Consider the following 20,395-nt stretch of genomic DNA (forward strand, 5'->3'; position numbering starts at 1 on the left):
TTCTTCATACTGAGATCGAGATTTAGTCCCTTTCTGCACTCTGGCTGGATGTCATGGAGGCTATATTGTGAGGCAGCTAATAACTTCTGAGTTTCCCCATGGACTTCCACCTCCATTGCAACAGCTGCCCACCATGACCACAGTAACCATCGCTGTACATTAGTCACTTCTTTTCTCCCACATCTCTGTATATCCAATGAAAATAATTTCTCCCCCAAGAGGAGTGTGTGCCACCTGTTCTCAAGAACAGAGAGAAATATTAGACAAAATTAGCCACCTCTCATCCTTCAGTGTGCAAACTGTCCCTCCTGTTTCTGTTGTCTCTGGCTTTGTAGCCAGATGGGGACCAGCAAAACCTGGCGTGCTTTCTCCACACCCATCATAATTTTCGTTATTTTTTTTCATAGAACCATAGGATGTTTTGGGTTGTAAAGGACTTAAAGATAATCTGCTTCCAACCCCCCTACCGTGGGGAGCGACACTTTCAACTAGTTCAGGTTGTTTAAAGCCATATCGAACCTGGCCTCGAACACTTTCAGGGATGGAGCATCTACAACTCCTCCGGACAAGCCGTTCCAGTGCCTTGCCACCTTCACAGTAAAGAATTTGTTCCTAATACCGAATCTAAACCTACGATTTGTAAAAGAACTGTAGCGCGCACGGAAATCCTGAGTCTCTTCCTAGATCGGCAGCAGGAGGAAGCTGCAGTTGCCGCAGAGGTTCCTCTCTGCTGCCCCCGCTGTCCCGGAGGGGCCCCCGAGGCGCTCCCGGGGGTCCCGCCTGCCCCTGGCGGAGGGAGGTGGCCGCGCATGCGCGGATCGCCAGGCGGGGCCGCGGCCTGAGGGAGCTCCGCCGGGGTGGGGTCTGTCGTCCCCACCTATTTCCCAGGGAACTTGTGGCACTCCGAGTCCTGGTTAAGTGCTGCTTCATATAGCTTAAAAATTGACGGAGACGGCTACCAAGGAACTTTTTTTTTTTTGTTTTTTTTTAGGCTGGTATTCTTTTGAGGTTACCTGGTAAAAGTGTTAGTAGTGACGACTGACACTCAAATGGCTGAAAAGAGCTTGGAAACGGCCTGAAAAAGGAGCAGGAGACGTACCAAAAGAAAACCGGGGAATTTCGCAATCTGGATCTGAAATTTCTCGTTAAGATATCCTTAGGGATTCAGGAAAAAAAAAACACACACACACAAAAAACAAACAAACAAAAAACCCAAAACCCTAACAATCCCCAATTTAAGTGTTGCCTTTTGGATTAGCAAGATAAAAAGATTAGAAATCAAAGGCTCTGGACTAGGAAAAAAAACTACTGGAAAGTTACAGGGAGAGAAATGACAGGAAAACAGGAAACCTTTGGCTTGATTGTAATTTCCTATTCAAACAGTTGGAACTATGTCTAAAGGAGCTAAAAATAAACTCCAGAAAGAAATCAAAGTTCCCATGCCCCAGTGGAAATCAGCAACCATGATGGGGAGTTGAGCCAGAAACTTTTTTCAATTAAACACAATTTTACATGCTTCTATTCTGTTTATAGCGGGGGGGGGGGGGAGTGTGTAAATTACCCAGCTAAAGCAATACAAACATCTACTGTCTTGAGGAGAAAAAAAGGTACTGGTTGAAGTTAATCTGACTGTCTAAATGGAGTGCTAGAAAAGCCAAGAGTAAAGGGTATTTCCAGGGGTTACATATGGTGGCACAGTGCTTGTGGCAGCTTATAATTTATTTCCAGAAGTATAAAGGTAATTTATCAGATCACCTATAAGTCCTTAACATATAAAGTGGCAACACCTATCTTTAATCAGCTCTCTAGGGGTAAATGCTAGGAGTGGGGAAAGAAGAAATTCTGTCTAGCTTACTAGAGGACTTGCAAAGATTTGTGTCTTACTGTGTGTACATACCAGCTATGTACAGTCAGCTACCAGAGAACAGTCTGTAGACTGACCATCAAGATAAGTGAAAGGGAGATTAGATGCTTACAAAGGTATGATCTTTTTTCCCTAGGTCATGACTTATACCCTTCATCAGAGTAAGATAGCCATTAAGAAGGTGATTGTCATCATCCTCATCTGTTCAGCTCCACATTTAATGGGGAAGTGGGGATTAACAGCTGGTATTTTTTGTGGTATTTCTGAACAATTAGAGACACCGTCTGTTAACAGGGACAGTTGGCAACAATGTAAAAATTCAAAAGTGGAAATTCTGCTGAAAGCTGGTATTGAAAAAATTTGGATGTAATAACAAATAAAATGCTGGCTAGCACAGACGCAGGCTAGCACCTTTCCCAGTTTGGGACATCTTTAGAAAAACCTAGGAAGCAGAGCCTAATTTTACACCTAATTTGTTGAATAGAGGCAGTGAGTGGAAACATGTATCACTTTAGAATCTGAAAAGCAGTTACTAACTTTCTGATTATCAACCTCATTGCCAGCTTTTGTTGTAGTGAGTAGTTGCATAGTAACTCAGTATTTCTGACAAGAAGAAGATTGTAAAGGGAGAAGCCAAAGATATATAATATGAGTCATTAGGATACAGGTATGATGAAACCTTCAAGGAAAAGCAGGGACGAAACAGCTTTTACCATGTGTGCAATATAGCGCACATCTTAATGAGTTTTGAAATATCTTTTCATTAGGAGTCTCTCCCAGTTTGAACATGTAATATGTCACAGGTGTGGTTGGGGGAGACAGGACATCAACATATTAGCCAGAAAGAAACACCGGGGTGTTTGTGAACTCTAACAAACGAAATTATGCCATGTTTTATCAATAAGAATATACTTTATCAAATTATATCTGATCCTTCACCCTCAATTTCAAAGTGTACTATTAGGAGGTGGGTCACAAGAATATTGAAAAGACTATTTTCCCTGGAGGTCAAGGTCAGCAGCAAGTTAAAGTAGCAGTTGCGGAGTGCAAGCTGTGAGATATGTTTGAAGGCTATTGGATCATGTTCCTTCCTCAGCTCATGTATTATCTAGGCAAGATAGTCTGAATATACTGAAAATGGTGTAAAGTAAGCTTGAAATTACTAATCAAAATAAACACAAACAGAGATGACCTATTTCCAAAATATTCTGTTCACTCCTGCAGATAAGATAACAAAAGAGATCGGAGCAACATATTTCCTTTGATAGAAAGGAAATAATCTTTACAAAATTGTCCCTCCACTAGAGGCTGGCAGACGTGCAGAGTTTCTTTTGTGAGTTTGTCAATATTGCAAAACTATTTCATAAGCTGGGGAAGAAAAATAAAGCATCTCAGTGGATGGGAGTGTGTGAGTACTTCAGGTTAAAGAAAAACTTGTTGTAACTGCTATTGTATCGGTCTATTCACATTTCAAAAGCTTTTTCATATCAGATATGGGTGCTAATGCTTACATTAGAAGTCAAACATTGTGAATTAGAGGTGACTTTGCATAGCTAAAGTCTAAATTCTCTGCTGCTGCTGGACAGGAATTAGTAATGATTAGTAATGAAAATAACTTCCAACTGCATGAAATTATATACTCCTTCTGATTTTGAGCATGGTCCTAGTGTTTTAAGAAAACAAAATTTAGGTAATGAGTGTTCGGTTGTTATGGGGGGGGGGGGGGGGTGTCTTTTTTTGTTGGTGGTTTTTACTTTTCCAATTGCACTCTCCCTGCTACTTTAAAAGGTATTGTCTAATTTAGATCTAATATTACATGAGAGCACAAGTATTAAAGATACCAAGTTTCTGAGTGTTTTGTGAAACAGTATCTGGAAAGAGTAACCACTGTTAATGTCCCAGAGAGGGAAATGTGTTCACTTCGTTTTTACCCTTTCAAGGGACAACAGTCAGCTTGCCAACATGTACACATGTAATTAAGACTTAACTGCAGTCCAGCCTCTTGCCCATCTCAAATAAGTAGGGAAGACTAAACAAAGGAAGGCTGATCGTTGTGAAAGAAGGTGACTCATGGCATTCAGTGGCTAGCGTACAAATTCAAAGGAAATCTGGCTTCATGAATCCTGTAGCTCTTGGAAAAAATTATTCAAACTTGGGATCTCTGGTGGCTGGAAACACTGCAGTGCTTTGACTTCCTACAAGATGCTCACACAAAGGTATTAATGCTGATACACTGCTTAACAAAACAGAGTAGAAGCTCATGAAGAGCTCTTTCCCTTATAATGGCCAGTCTTCGCGAGCGAAGATCCGGGGAAGGTCTTTACACCTTCCAGCCTGCGCATTGGATTTTTTAGGTGAGACACAGTGTGCGCGGAACTGAGCCCACCCTTTAATCCTAAGGTTCATCTGCCGGGGCCAAGCGAGCTTGGACAGTGGCAGCGAGGTCCTCAGGATTGCCTTTACGGGGCTAACGAGCTCCATCTGCCCGGGGAGTGTCCCTGACCGGGAATCGAACCCGGGCCTCGGCGGTGACAGCGCTGTGCCCTTAACCACTAGACCACCAGGGGCTCCCTCTTTCCCTTAAACACAGAAGCATAAGATTCCAGATTTCATCTGTGAGATATGGAGTTGTGCAAATGAAATGGGAAATCATGTTGTTGGTTTTTTTTTCCTCAGGAACAGGATTTTGTTGAAGGAATAGCTGGGTGTTCCATTATTCTTATAATAGAAATACATTACAGCATTCTGATATTTGACTCTAAGTGAAAGAGGCCAACATCTTTAACGTCAATATATTACACTAGGCTACTAAAATGCACAGAATCATGGTTTTGACTTTTCAAGCCTTAAATATCTAAGTTTAGGTATCTTTTTCACAAATTAAAGAGTTGCATTTAAGTTAACTAAAAATTTGTTACTCAAGATGAACAGGAATACTGTCACACAGGCAAAGCCATATACCCAGAGGATTACAGCACACCATTCCAATGGCCAGGGTGCAATTTAGAGAGGCTTCTTTCTCAAAAGCAAGACAACCCTCTTAGGAAGGAAACTGTGAAGATAAATATGAAAAGATCAGAAGCAGTGAAACATTTTTAAAAATTCTTTTAAATTTCTTGTTTCCCTTTGAAGGACCATGTGGGCAAATAGCTCTTCAGTACATGCACCTCAGAGGGGTTGGGTTTAAGATTCATGCTAGCTACATAGAGTTGGGAAATACTTAGTGAAATTCTAAGTAATTTTAACTCACTTTTATTCATGTACCTTAATGTGGTGTAAATATTAGTAAAGCAAAAGTTCCAGAAACTTGGATATCTGTGGGTGTAGGCAAGAATCCAAAACATAATCATCCATTTGAAATGTGAACTGTTGAATTAGGCTAGAATTGAAGAGTTTGTGCTCTCTTTGATATATTAAAAAAATGCTCATATGTTTTTTGAAGTACATGGCCACAGCTGAAATATTGGAAATCATAAATAAACTATGAGAAGTTAATTGATGGTATGAATGTAACCCAGTTGCCCCCACTACTTTGAGTATCCTATGGGCCTTGTAGAGATAGTAACAAGAAGGGGAAAAAAAGTTCTGCTGCACTTAATTCTCTATACTACTGTAAAACTTCAATTAAACTTAGTTATGATGGTCTTCTCACACCTGGACAAAAGTGTTTTAAAAGCTCTTTCTTTAAATGTGAAGAATTGGGTACAGTAATAGCAGCCTGGAATGCAGCAGAACCTAACCTCTCCCTAACTAATCCTGCTGTTTTCTGACCTTGTCCATCATGCATATTCAAAGGCACCGAAGTCGCATACTTCAAAGTTAAGCCTTTTCAAGATCATGGCTTTTCCTGTGCACAGAACATGCCCTTCCTGCCTGGTGTGAGCTGCACAAGGAGGTTCTCTGTAGAAGCCATTATTATCTTAGTTAACACCACTCCCTCCTGTTATTTAATATTTTAGTGATGTCTTACTCTGTTTATTGTTTTAAGCTCTATCTTCAGTTAAAGATCTAAACATTATCAGGTAAGCAAGCAAATTGTCCAAAGAAAAGATAGCTTTTAAAAATTGTCAAAATGTGGAAATGTGCTTAGGATTAATGAAACTTAGAAAACAAAGCACATAAATTAAAGTATCATTGTCAGATTTTAGAGAGCTAAAATGTACTGTGCTATAAGAAAATAAATAATTGTAATACTAGCTATTACCTAACATTGCTAATCTTCAGATCTCATTTACAGAGATGGTATTATATGAGATGCTTTGGGGTAGACCACATAGGCAGGCAGATGACAGACTCCCTCACTGATGCCCTGCCAACTAAATCCCACTGCCCTTGTGCTTCTACCAAGCTTCTAACTAGTCATGCATTTAAACACTTGGGTTCTGTTATTTATGTAACAGATATGTAAATGATGACAACTCTCATCATTTTACGAAAAGTCTCAAATAGATAATTATTGCCAATATTAAAAACTCCAGCTGTTGCAATCAGACTCTTAGCTCACAGAAGTGGATTTCCTCAATGCAAAACTGAGCACCAGGGACTATTTAAAAATGTCCAATCAAAGAGATAATGGACATCATGAGTCATAAATGATACTACAGCAGGTCTATTGGAAGGTCCAAGAATTCTCTATCTCATGTTTGCAAACCAATGTTGGAGTTTTAGGAGAAACTTTGGGCTTTTTGAATGTTTGCAATTCAGTCCTCAGCAGCATAGTTGATAAGGCACCTCAACAACCCTGGCTGTTGTTGCGGACCTCACTGATGATGTTTTGCCTGGGACTGGGACAAATGTCTCTTGAGCCCATTTCTGGCTTTGTGGTAGGAGCAGTGTGGGTTTGACCATCCCATGGAACGCAGAAGAAACGAGGATGCCCCAGATTGTCGTGCTGGACCCAGCCACGCCTGATGGTTCAGTCTTGACGCCAGTGCTACAGCCGACAGCGCAGGCAGTGAGAAGCAACTCTGGGCAGGAGCTTAGGGTGAGAAGTTGCAGCACTTTGAGGACCAGTGTGGAAAGAGGAACTATGAAACAGATCATTGCCGGTTGCACAACTGAGACTTGAGTAAAGGTCTGGAGTCACTGCCGTGGTGAATATGGTCCCCACCTGAATTTCGTTTCCTTATTGCCAGCAGGATTCCCCCTTACACTGCAGTGTCTCTGTCAGCTAAAGCAGCTGTGTGAGAGGATAAGTTCACATTTTACTTATAAACAGCGGAAGCAAATTTCCCTACACCAGTTACTGTTGCCGAGGTGCGCAGAGGACCCTGCAGTGGGCCCTGCAATGTCCCGCTCCAGCTCCAGCTCCTGCTCCCCATCCCGGGCCCTGGGAGCCCCGGAGGTGCGCTGGGCAGCGCCGCCGTGACGTCAGGGCGCGGTTGCCATGGGGACGCATGGGGCCGCACCTGACGGCTGTCGTGAAGCCGCGAGGGGAGGCAGCGGGGATAGCGCAGGCCCGGCCCGGCCCGGCTCCGGACTCGGCTGCGCGCCCTGCCCTGCCCTACCCTGCCCTCCGCCCTCGCCGCCCCGCAGCCGGAGTGTGAAGGGGGAGGTGGCGCTGCCGCCGCTGGATATGTAGGGGCCCCGGAGCGGGCGGATCCGGAGGCCGCTGTCTGCCTCTGGAGCGCGGCGCCGGGGCCGGGCTCGGGCCCGGCGGGATGTTCTCCAAGAAGCCGCACGGGGACGTGCGGAAATCCACGCAGAAGGTGCTGGACACCCGCAAGGACCCACTCACCCGGCTCAAGCACTTGCGTGTCCTCATCGGTGAGGCGGCCGGGAGGGGGAAGGGAGCTGCTCAGCAGGGTGCCGCGGGTCTCGGTGCAAGGAGGACCGGGAACGGGCAGGGACCGGGCGCTGGGCCGGGAGGCGGGCCCGGGGCTCCGCTCCGGCCAGAGACCCCACCCGGCGATCGGGTGCAGACCCCGAGCCTGGCACGGCGGGGCCCTTCGCGATGTGCCGGGGGCCCGGGATGCTCTGCTCCCGGTGTTCCACCGAGATACGTTTCCACCCTGTCTGAAGGTGGAATTCCTTTGGCAACTGTGGAAGGAGGCGAAAAACTGCTGTGCTTACACTGTGAATTATTCTCTAAAATACATAACTGCTGGTGCGCATGAATAGAAGTGGCTGGTGAGCGCAAATGGTGCTGTGACTCCTTAATCCATTTCCCCTGCATTCTTGCAGTAACAATTTATGTTTGTGTTCGTTTTCAAGGTAAGAGCTACAGCAGTAAGTGCTCACTCGAGTTGATGTGGAGGAGCATCCGTACAGGCAGCCTGAAAACACAGTTGGTCAAGGAGGGCAGGCTTAAGTGCCGCTGCAGTTCCATGGGAACAGCCATTGAACCTGACCAGTGAATTGGAAATTGTGATTATATGGAATAATTTCCTAAAAAAACTGTGGAAAAAAGCTCCTAGAGTTAACCATTACAAAATATCTGTTAGCTGCATATGTTTGTAAAAATTAAGGTAATTGTCATTAAGCTGTCCTTGAAAAAAGAAGTTTGCTCCAAAGTGTCTTTGGGGCCCTTCAGTTCTGTAAATCCCTGTGTTTCTTCTGACAGTTTAACAACACTTGAGCAGGGTTGGGTCAAGGGCAACTGCGTTCTGTGTTTAGTACAGAATGCTGAATGGATTATTTTGGGTTCTGTCCACAGTCTGGTGGTATTTATGTACCTTGTCCTCTGAAGCTGGATTCTTTCCTTTCAAAGGAAAATGGCTATTGCTCCCTTTTTTATATTGGTGTTTGAAGGAACAGGTGTTCCCATGTTGCACCATCTGCTGCTGCATGAGTTATTTTCTGCAACGTAGTAATTATCTAGACTTGAAATGGAGACTAGTTTTGTAGCTAGCTATCTAAGAGCTTGGGTAGTCAGATATCTCCTCTTGCCTCACTCAGAATGTACCACTCTTCCTAACAAACTGTACTGAGCCAGTGCTGGCTTGTTCTATGTTGATTTTTAGCTACTTTATTAGTTGAATTTTAAGAGAAAAAAACATCTTAAAGAAAGTAAGTACCTATCTGAATTTAGGTTTCCTGGCTAAAGTATGTTGGAATATTTCTAGTTTTGCTTTAGTCTACAAAAGACTCTGAGTGATTTTGATCTGATCTGTTCTAGGTTGGATGTTTGTTGCTTGCAGTTTATGTTTTTTCTTCATCTTTTTTAATAATTGGATAATTCTGTAAGACGAAAGCCATGAGCTCGTGTCAGGCAGACATTTTTATCTAATCTAAGGTTTCTGTTTACTGCCTGTAAGACAGACTAAATCTGCTGGGGATGTTTTCATGTGATGCCCCACCCTCCATGTGTATCTCAGCTGTTGAAGCCCTACTCCTACAATATCCTTTCTCCAAGTTTGGGAGAATACTGTTTGACTGTGCAAGTAGGGAAAGGTGTAACAATACTCTTCAGTTTGTTTGTTTTGGATACATCTACAAGATTTTGTTATTATGCAGATATTCTTGGGTGCATGAGGTACAAAAGCAAGGTCTTTTTTAGGGTAGGGGAGTATTTCTATGCGCATTCCTACTGTAGTGCAAGACAAGTGTGTAGCAGATTATTTGAAGTGTGTCTTTGCTGTGATCACCTCCTTGCCTTTTTCATTGAATTTCTTTACTGCCTAAAGTGACTTCCAAAACATTATGTCCTTTCTTCTCCAATTGTGTCTTTGACTAATCTGCAGGACCAGATTAAAAAAATTAAGTTTTTTTAAAAGATAGAACTTCTACCTGAGGTGGCTTCTTATACAGGCACTGTCCTGCAGCTTGAGCAGCATAGTGCTGTGTATCATTTTTTCCTCAGTGACAACTCCCCCGGCATAATAATTGCCATGTTTCCATGTATTCAAGGGAGCCAGGTTAGCTCTTGGTAACAGACTATCTGAGGGGATGAGGGAGGAAATCTCAGTTCAGCATCTTCATGAATAAAAAATAATTTTTGTTTATCGCTGTTAGCCCCTGCACTTTGGAGACTAAAAGAGTATCCAGAAGAGAATTTTCTGCAGCTTCACATCCAGGAGAAGGAAAGAATTTTCTTCTTTAATTTACATTCCTTTCAGTAGGCCTGCAAGGTGTATCAGACTAGAGTTTTTTTTTTCTTGGTGCACTTTTTAGTCCTTGGTTCAGCAACAATAAACAGACGTGGCCTTGGATTCATGGTTAAGATTTGAGAGGAGGAAAGGGAGTATTAGTTGATTTCCCTCTGTTTTATCCAGACATCCAAAGCAGCCGTTCTCCACTACGCCAAAATAATGAAATAGTTATAAAAAGAAGTGAGTGCTTGTGAATTCTAGACTGCTGGCTATCTGTTTGCCAAAGAGGAGAAATCTAAGAAATTTAATTATGGTAAAAGATTGAGAATTGCATCCTGCAAGGCAATGGTGCTAGTCATAACTAAAAATATTTACGATAATATAGTGTCATTGTTAGTAAGGACCAGAAGAGACCGAACAATACCAAAGTACCTAATATGAAGTCAAGTGAATAGCACCAAGGCTGTGACATTTATTTTTAACAAATTAAAAGTAGTGTACATTAAATGGATTTTTTTTAATTCCGTCTTTTACAAGATATCTTAGCATGCAGTGAGTTGTATTCCTCTGGGAAAAGGTATCCTGTAATGGTGACAACTTGGTTTAAATTTTGTAAAATATGCAAATTAGCCTGCATAAGGATATATAGAAAATTTTGTGTCTTCATAAAGCAGTGGTCTACCATTATACCAAATATAATTGCAGCTTTAGGAGTCTTCTTGCTACAGTCAGTGTTTGAAAGATTTAGGTATGAGAATGACTCAGATGAGAGCAAAACTTTAATGTGGAAAGATATTGAAAGTTTTAAAATCCCTTTCTGTAGGGACAGATTGTGAAAAAGATATAAACACATAGGAAAAAGACTAGGAAAACCCAATTTGAAATGATGAGTTAGAGTAAAATATTTTTGTCTTGGGAAGCTCTTGAATGCTAGGCTAACAATCAGTTATAGGCATACTGGGTGAAAATGCATTTGTTATGGTTTGTTTTTGTTTTTGTTTTTCTGTTTTCTTTTTTTTTCCCTGAAACTATTTTGTTGATAACTGTTATTTGCCACTTCAGTGTCCTGTTTCTGTTTGATTCTCTGATCTGCTTCAGTTTGGCTCTATTAAGCTTTTTTTTGTAATTCAGGAACCAAAGAAAATTCTGTGATATTCAGGTGACTAATTCCAAATTAATTAAATAATTTGTTAAAGTAAATATAATATGTGACAAATTTATGCAAGTCACAGGTGCAAGTTTTTTTAGTAGAGGTTAAAGCATTTAACAGACCTCCAAGTAATATTATTATTGCTAAGAAACACTATGAAAAATTGGAAAGAAATTGAAGTTTCATATGTTGGGACTTAGCAGTCTGTGAATGAAGATAATCTGCTTTTCATTGTTATCCTGCTGAAGTATATTTCTTGGAACAACTGGAACTATCTGCTTTAATAGATTTTTGAGATGTATTAGTTTCCTCCCATAGGGAAGTGTTTACCCTGCCCCACTCCTTTTGGTTTTTTTTCTTCTCAGTTCTGAGAAGTGCCATTGAATCTCATACAATTCCATGATGCTTACTTGGTCAGTGTGTGACTTTTTATTGAACTGTGCTACTGTCTTGTTTCTGTACAGTGGAAATGCTCTAAGAGTTGTGTTTACTGTGTGTGCCTGTGGTAGAGTATATAGACCTTGAGCGGGACTGTTGAATGGGATTCCCTTGCTGTCTCTGTGGCAGGGGCTCAGCCTTTTCAGAAGGGAGGCCTTGCTGTAAGGAAGGCTGCCAGCTGCAGTTAGTGCAGGTGATCACTGAAAATTCTCCTGCAGATGAAAGGTGAGGCACATTGTGCACCTTACTGAATAAGGTATTGACTGCAGAATGAAACCTGTAATTTTCAGAAAATATATATATTTTTAGCAGTCCCCAGTCAATTAGAAGCTAATTGCAATTTTGGGGATCATTAAGAAGAACTGATGTGGAAATAATATTGCATTGTTCTTATAATGCGGCATTGTTTAATGAGATTTCAGCATCAAACTAAAATTTTGATTTTAAAATGGTAGTTTATAAAAGTTTGTTTTAGTAATCTTTCAAGCATCAAATCTTACTTGATATCTTCTTTTGTTAAAACACTGCTTTGAGCATTTTGTAAATAATTAAGGCAATTAGATATGTGACCCTTTTCATAAGGTCTTACCTTAATAATATTGACTTTTTGTTTTGATATCAAATATGTTGTTGGTGCTACCTGTTGAATTTGAGTTGTCAGAATGTGTAAATATACACATTTTAAAAAAAAACGCTAATACCTCTGAATATTTAATGATTTCTATGTAATCTTACTGTGTGCAAGTAAGTCAAATGAACATACTTGGTTTAAAATTTACTTATAGAGCTGAATTCTTAAGATAATTATTTTCTTGTTGGGTTGGATTCCTCCCCCTGCTTTCACATTTTTGTAGAGCAGAAATTACAGGCCTGTAATCTCTTAATCCAGAGCAATGAAAAAAAGGAAATATATTGCTTCTTGTAAATTACTTTATTTGCATCTGATACCTCAAAACTATACTGCTTTTATCTCTGGAACCATGGAGAGAATACTTGTAAAGTGTAACACAAAAAGTACCGAGTATCTCAAGTGTGGGGTGTTCTTTTATTATTTTATTTTCTTATTCTTGGTGATTGATTAGTGCTTTACATCTCTTGTAAGCAATCTCTGAAAGAGAAAACTCAAGCTATACTGGACAGAATGAAATGGGCTGTGTTTGACCCGATATATCCATTGTGATGTATTGTTTAATATTAAATAATATACTTAAATAGAGATTGCATTTGTCTACAGGGAGTTTAATTTAAGAAATCTATTTCACTGACAGTCAGCCCTAATGCTTCAGCTGGATGGCATTCATTGGTGTTGCACATTATCAACATCAGTCATAAATGAAAAATGTTTTATTGTTGTTAAAGTGAGAGCAAATGAGAAGCTACAACAAAACTAGCTGCCTGGAGTTTTCTTGGAGATAACTATTCCAGAAGTTTCTGTGGATGTGCAAAGCTGTATTTTTTTGCAATAGTTGTAGGGGTTTGGTTTCGATTATTTTTCTTGTTTGTTTTTCCTTTTCTTTCCTGGTAAATCTAAGAGCAAAGGACAGTGTCACTGCTGTGTAACTTATGGATCTGGATGTGGGTTGCATGCAGTTTAAGAAATTAGACTTGGTGTTCTGTGAGCCTTGACTTAGCCCTGACCAATTATGTTCTGGTCAGGAGCAGAGGGGGAAGATTTGCTTTGCTTTAGTATTTTGGCTAATGTTGCACTCGACTTGCAGAGTGCAGCAGTGGCCAGGGCTGCTGAATTGCAAGGGTAAGGACTGGAGCCAGATCAAAGCCCCGGGGTAGACAAAGAGGGGGAGCTCTGACCGCTTGGTTGTGAAGGAAAAAGTTTTTGTGGGTTTAGCTTATGGCAGTTTGGAATGAAAATAAGTACATTACTATGGAAGTGTTTGAAGTTGCTTAAATAAAGGCTTAAGTTCTGGAACATGTGCGAATTGTTATGGAAGTATTTCCTAAAAGTTTAGTAGTGTAACTCTTCCGGAGGCTGAAAGCACCCTGAGAAAATTAGCTTGGAAAGCTGGCAGCCACTTCTACTCACTCCTATAAAGTACTGGTGTAACAGTTTGATGTAGGTGATGTTCATTGGTGCTGTTAACCTGCTAATTTATTTGTGGTTTTTTTCTTCTTCTTTTGTGTTTTTATCTAAAAGATGTGATGATTAGGAGTTCAGGCTCGTCTGATGCAAAATAGAAGTCCATTAGGAGATTTAAGTCTGTTCCTTTATCAGTGCCAAAAACCTCAAGAACATTTTCTTTGACAAAGTTAACTTTTTTAAGAAAATTGGTTTTGGTAAATAGCTGTTAGTTAGATCTGAAACAGTTACATTTACTGCAAATATGAAGGCTTTGTTTAAAAGGTTTGCATTTGTAGTCTGTTATCAGGGCTCTCTCACTTTGTCAATCTGTCTCATGCCAGAGCCAGCAGTTGGTTCCTGAGGTTTTCCACTTAACCTTTCTCAATTACATGCTTTTCTATTCGAGAGACAGTCCCTATGTAACTGAACCTCTCTGCTGTTTTGCTATACAGAAGCCCTTCAATTTTTCAGCATGGAGAATTGAGAATGAGTAAGTTCTATTGTCCAATTTGATTGTATGTTAACTGAAATGGAGGATGCTGGGAAACCTCCTGCTTTCTAGTGGCAGCAGTTTGTTACAAGGATTGATACTGAACGTGTCAGTTGACAACAGGCCTCTGCGTTACAGAAATAGATCCAGAAATCTGGCCATCTTCCAGGTCATTGTTTGCTGCAGTTGTCATTAGTATTTTGGTTTTGAGTAAGGATGAGGGAAAGTGATCTAAAAGCCACTAAGCCTTGGAATGAGACAGTATAATGTTTTTGTTATACTGTGTGCTTGGACAATTTTATATATAAACATAGTATAAATTCTGAAACTCTTAAAACAGAACTTAAAATTAACCACAACCTAATCTATAATGACCTAGACTATTTTGTTAAATTTCTGCAATACAGTGCAAACTGATGGAGGTTCTTTTCAGAAAAGTTAATGTATGTCTAAGATCTGTTTGGGCATGTTTTCTTTTTAAGTTCAATATTTTGATTGTTTACCTTTAAAGTTCTATCCTGTGCAGAAAGGTACTGACTTACTTGCTTTATAATATTTTAATTCTGTACAACAGGCAATCATCTAAATGGTATAGATGCATTTCCCTCAACTCACTTATAAATATATAGCAGACTTTGTGAATTAGTTTATAATAATTTGTAGGGTAATACTTAGAAAACAAAATGAACAGGGAAGACAAATTGTGTATAATAAAAGTTAAAAGCCCCTGAGATCTTCTTTGAATAAAGGATTAGGGTGTTGTACATGTAAACTTGCAAGCTTTGCAAATTCTTGTTCAGGTGATCCTTTACTTTTGCATTGTAATTCTAGGTATGATATTCAAATAGTATCCTCCTTCTAATATGTACTATTAAGGGTGAATTTTTTTTTTTAATTGGAGTACTTCTCGGAATGGAAATTATTCCTGGTTAAAAAGAGATGTGCTAATAAATGAACAATAATAAAAGCACTGGAGAAAACGGGTTTACTTTCAGTCAGAACAAATTTTCTGCAAGAAGTCTTTGACCTGGAATCTTTTACTAAAATGATCAACATGGACATTTAAGTTTTGAATATTTTACTGAGATACTTAAAAAGAAAGTAACCTTTCAGAAAGTTTTGAACAATTAACCATCAAAAGAGTTGACCATTTGAAAATATAGGAAACAAATTTCTAAAATACAGTCACACAAGTTGGTAGGAGGGTTTTTTGGTTTGATTGTTGTGGGCTTTTCTCTTTAGTCCTTCTTTGCTACTGCTGCAGTCATGAGGTAGGGACTAGCAGAACTTCCATATTTCAGTGGGTTTAATGGAAATAGGAACTCCAGTGGATCTGGTACTTGAATGCTCTTGTAATGAGGGTCAAATATCTTAGATAACTAGTCACCCATTTTTAGTTTGGTTCTCTGTTTCATGCATCAAATTAGAACAGAAATCCATAATCTGAGTATTGAACCTTGAAAACCCTTCTTTTAGAAGCTTTATGGGAGGAAGAAAAGGATAGAGAAGCTGTACTATGTCTCTTTGTGCTTAAATGTAACCTGCTCCTTGAAACAAAACAAAAACCCAAACGAAACAAACAAAAAACCCAAAACAAACAAAAACCCACTGAAGGCAGAGTTAGTAGAGCGATCAGATTTGTCCAGTTCTTAAGTTACAGAAAATTATTAAGGAAAAATGAGCAATCAAAGATCTATGCTTCTTGCTCTTCTAAAGCATGAAGAAAACTGCATTTTCTTGACAAACAACTTTCTTAAAATACTGGAAATCAGGATTGTAGTGTACTGGAACTATGCTTTGTTCAGTAGAAACTTTAGTTTTTACATCGTTGGAATACACTACTGTCTCATTTTCCCCTCTCACATTCTGAGGAACTTTTCCAACTATTTCATATGGTGCCAGATCTATTTCTGAGTTCTTCCCTCCCAGTCCGGACATAGAAACAAGAACACAAAGAGTACGTTAGTTTGTTTGTATTCTTCTACCACAGATCATGTAACTAAGTTCTTTTTTTAAAAAATAAGAAAGGAAATGCAGTGGAAGTTATGGAGTAAAGCCTGTTTCTGTTTAATCCTACTTTACCTAAAAACAAGGCTACGTCTCTTCTTAAAAAGGCAGAAAATACTTAAGTAGCTAAAACAGAGCCAAAACCGAACCAACTTCTTGCAAATTCCCAGTTCAAGGCTCTTTGAAAAGGATATGTTGCTTGTAGAGGAAATTATTTTTACCTCTGTACTGTATTTATGATACTTTGAGAGAACATAGAGAAGAGACAGTGACCTAGTGTTGGAGAAAATGGTTTAAGATGTGAGAATTGAGGAGCTGTATCTTTAGCTGATCAAAAGGATAAAGGTAAACTAAATATTTTAGAGACATTTTCATTAAGAAAAAAAATCAGATAATTAATGAAGAAAGCTATAACAACAGCATATAACTGGGAGTTTTAATGTTACAGTACTCAAGGAGAGCAACAGGGTCTCCATGCATGTAATTAATGTTGTGGATTGTGTTCAGTATAGAGGTAGCTGTGAGATGGAATGATGTTTACAGGTGGTCAGACTAGGTGATTTCCAGATCAAACTCTTTTAAGGTCTACATTGTTATCTCCATGCTGTATCTGCTTTCCCCCAGCCCCCCCTCCCTTTCCTACTTGCCATAATTCTTGGTCAGGTATTCATAATGAATTCCAAACTTCTTGACCAATACAAGATTCCAAATTTTTGTACCAGCGGCTTGCTGAATACACTTGCACTATAGGTGTCCTTTGATGATGAGCAGATGCTCTCTTTTTGCTCTAGGTGGCAAATCCATCAGGAGAACAACTGTATTTTCCGTCCCTTAGAAGGAAACCTATTTTTTCAGCATTAACAGAAATAGTTTGTGGGCTTTTTAAAAAGTATTATTTTCACATAATGAAAGAACAAAATTCCCATTGAATAAATTGTTGTATTTTCTTCCATCTGGTGCATTAGAGTTTATTGCAAGAATTCAGTTGTTGGTAACTGGTTTGAATTTTAAAAACTTGCTTTTGATTATGCTATCAAGTGTGATCTTAGGAAGAAATCAGAGAGAAATGCATTAGCTACAGAAATTGTGAAATCGAGGAATTTTTTACTTTGCCTCCTCCTCTTGCAAGTAGCTGTATTCTGAAGGTGTGCTTTTAATGTTAATTGGATGTTAGTGGTAATAGTACAAGTCTACCAATGCTTCTCCAAGCATTTTCTGAAGTCATTGACACCACGTTTTTCTTGAACAAATAAAGACAAAATAAAAATAATTAAAAAAAAAAAAAGACAGACCTCTTAAATTCCGCCCTACCTGCCACCCCAAAGTCAGAATGCATTACCACAGTACTAGTTGTATGTATGCAATCATGTGCTAAAATGAGAATTGCTGTTCAGCTGGTTTTGCAGACAAACCTTCAGTTTATTGCCTGAAGAATCTAGGAATAGCATCTCCAGAAATTACTGACTGTTTTGTTAAGATTGTTTAAAGAATACCTTTGATTTAGGCTTTTTTTTTTTTTTTTTGTCCTCTTCACAGTTGATCCATGTCTGGGGAAGGAATGAGGGCCTATTTCAGGAAACAGAACATTTAACATGCCTGCAAAAATGCAACATTCCTGTGTGTTGATTGCCAGAGACCCTTCTTATTTGCCTCCCTTCCCTTTAGTAATTGGGACTAGTCTTTTTGGCACATTTGCATCAAGTGAACCATTCCACCACTTTCTGTGTGCAAATTCCATTAGCATTTAAGTATGTGGACTGCAGGGTACCTTCTGCCACCCTTATTCCAAACATCTCAACCACTGCTTTCTTTTTTTCCTTTAATCCTCCTATCTCAGACTCTTTTTATTTTCTTCCACCTGTATTTTCTTGTCCCTAGCCTAGGACTCACTTAGGGTTCTGCCCCATGAATGGAAGTGTTTATAATGGCTATGCCTGTGCTCTAGTCATAGCTCCATTTTGTGTGCACTTACCCTGACAACTGAAAATCATTGTCTAGCTTGTTTAAAGTGGAATTGGTTTTTGTTGTCCTTTAACATTTCCGTAACAGTTCAGCTGCTGATCTGTGTCTAGTGTAGCAGTTTCTGCAGAACAGGGGGTTTGGGAATCCTGTAGATGGTTAGGCACATGCTTGCTGCTCTGGACCACTAAGTTTATTCCTAGCTGAGCTGCCTTGCTTAAGAGTTGATCGTAGCTGCTAATATAGCACTGTCTGCTGTATTAGAGCACTCTGGCTCTGTCACACTCATATGTTGACAGAATGCTGTGATACAGCAGAATCTGTATTGGAAACTTTTATAGCAAAATTTGTGTGAAGGTAGTCCTCTAAAGCTACATAATAAAGTATAACTGAAACTATGCCATGGTCTTGGCATTTCAGTTGATTCTTTTTGTGCTTTATACTCTACCGTTTGTATATCCAGTCATGTGAGATGATAAAGATTGGTATATTCTAAATTGGAATACATAGGTTAAAACCCCTGTGATCCCATACAGAATTAGGAGATTTATAGAAGAGATATCTACAGTGAAAGATGATGTCTCAGTGTGTAGAGCTGGTGAAAGGACTGCCTTCATATTTTATTTTTGTTAGGTTTTGTTTGTTTCACATCAGTATTCTGAAAGGGGACAGTTTTGCTTCCATGCTATTGTTTTGTCCACCTAATTTCTCTAGTCTTATGTAGTTAAATAACAGAACAGGGAGTGTCTTTTGGTACAGTGTGTACTAAGGCTGGAAGGAATTGATTGTTTAAAATGATTGGTTTAAAATTAATTTAGATAAATCACTCTGTATTTCTCCACTGACGATTTGCTCAAAACCATCTAGGGGGTTGTGGGAAGAAAGTCTGGAAACTTTCCTGGGGTACACAAGAAAGCACATCCCTCTATAGTTAGTGATGTTTCCACCTCAGGGTGTCCCTGAGGTCCTAGCTTCTGATCTCCTGAGACCACACAATCAAAGGTGGGAGGGGGGGTGGGAAGCTGAGCCAGACTAGAAAGTAAAGTGAATGTTGGAGCATGGAGGGAATAAGGAGGCAACAGTGGGAAGCCAGTGCTACTGTTTACATCCTCCCAGCTTGTTTTTCCAAAGAACGGATGTGTTTACCTCATTTACCATCCTTCTTTTGCTTCTTTAGTAAGCTTAGTTGTGTCTAGTAATTACAGTTGGGGATTGTGATGGTCTTTCTGCTGTAGAGTTTGGGCAGCATTGCCAACTTGATTTCTATGAAATTAACAATTACACCAGATTTATCTGTATAGTGCTAATCCTGATGGAATTGGGATTTGCTGGCATTACTGGCATGCAAACAGTGAGTGTGCAAGAAGATGCTACTTCCTGGTTTAAAATTCATTAGGCACTTAAGGCATGCCATGCTGAGTTTTATGAACCTCAATATAAAGAATGAAAACTTCAATCATTTCTTTACCAATGATAACTTTTTTTAAAATATCTTCAGTTCTTACTGCTGGCTAATGGTATGCAGTGGTTGATTCTAAACATTTGAAAGAAATATAAACAGTGTTCTGTTTTGTTTTTCAGAGAATGCAGAATCAGTTGATCTCAAACAGTTTTTTGACCTACATTTCTCACATATATATTATGTGTTCTTTGAAAACTTTGTGACTATTGAAGTAGGCCTTAAACAAAAGGGTAAGTATTCTAAATAGAACACTTCTGGTCTAGGTGCTTGTGTTTTTCTTATAAAAGGAAGCAGGGTGCTGTAAATGAAGCCCCATGTGGTCACAAATGGTAGCATTAGCTGAGCAGATATATGTGTAAGCAAAATAAAGTTGCAAATAAAGGCAGAGCAGTGAGATGTGTGCAGTGGAGGAGAGCAAGAGGTGTTTATTCTCTAAAGACAAGGTTTGCCCTTTTGCAAAGTTAGGATTCTTAGAGTGTTATACTTTGTGTTCTGCAGAATTATTCTTTAACAAGATATTGTGTAACTTAATCTCTCCCAGTTGTTGATGCCATAATAGGAAGTTATACAAACTGTAGCTGTTATAAACTGTATTTATGACATATAATTTTTATTTGCATAAGTAATGCAAAGTTATGGTTGTATAAATGCAGGGTTTTGTTTTACACGTTTAAGGATCTTTGTCAATGCTTTTATATTTTGCTTTGATAATGAAAGTCATCTTCTATTTCTTTTTAATTGCATCTAGGTCACAAGTCTCAGAGAGAAGAGTTAGATTCTATTCTTTTTATTTTTGAGGTAAGATAATTGTAATATGGTTTTTGCTTTGAATTAAGACCTGTTATTCTATAGTTGCCTGGAAATACACTTTGCATTTAACTGCTTTCCTTCTTCGTTTTGCTTAGAGCTGAATTTATG

At 39.3% G+C, this 20,395-nt stretch overlaps 1 protein-coding gene across 9 annotated transcripts in view; it reads left to right on the forward strand.

Moving 5' to 3' along the window:
* Window positions 1-7,281: 7,281 nt before the first annotated feature.
* Window positions 7,282-20,395, forward strand: part of RALGAPA1 (Ral GTPase activating protein catalytic subunit alpha 1) — a 139,921-nt gene continuing 126,807 nt past the window's right edge. For 5 of the 9 annotated variants that reach the window (XM_050335732.1, XM_050335735.1, XM_050335734.1 and 2 more), the window contains exons 1-3: window positions 7,282-7,630; window positions 19,597-19,707; window positions 20,226-20,275. In XM_050335732.1, coding sequence (XP_050191689.1) covers window positions 7,525-7,630; window positions 19,597-19,707; window positions 20,226-20,275 — 267 coding nt within the window. In that variant the 5' untranslated portion in view covers window positions 7,282-7,524. The remainder of the gene's footprint in view (window positions 7,631-19,596; window positions 19,708-20,225; window positions 20,276-20,395) is intronic. The other 4 variants (XM_050335738.1, XM_050335739.1, XM_050335741.1 and 1 more) reach the window with 2 other exon arrangements.

Source organism: Myiozetetes cayanensis, unplaced genomic scaffold (assembly GCF_022539395.1).
Source record: "Myiozetetes cayanensis isolate MyiCay16 unplaced genomic scaffold, myiCay2020 scf6-25, whole genome shotgun sequence".
In the NCBI taxonomy this organism is placed as follows: Eukaryota; Metazoa; Chordata; class Aves; order Passeriformes; family Tyrannidae; genus Myiozetetes; species Myiozetetes cayanensis.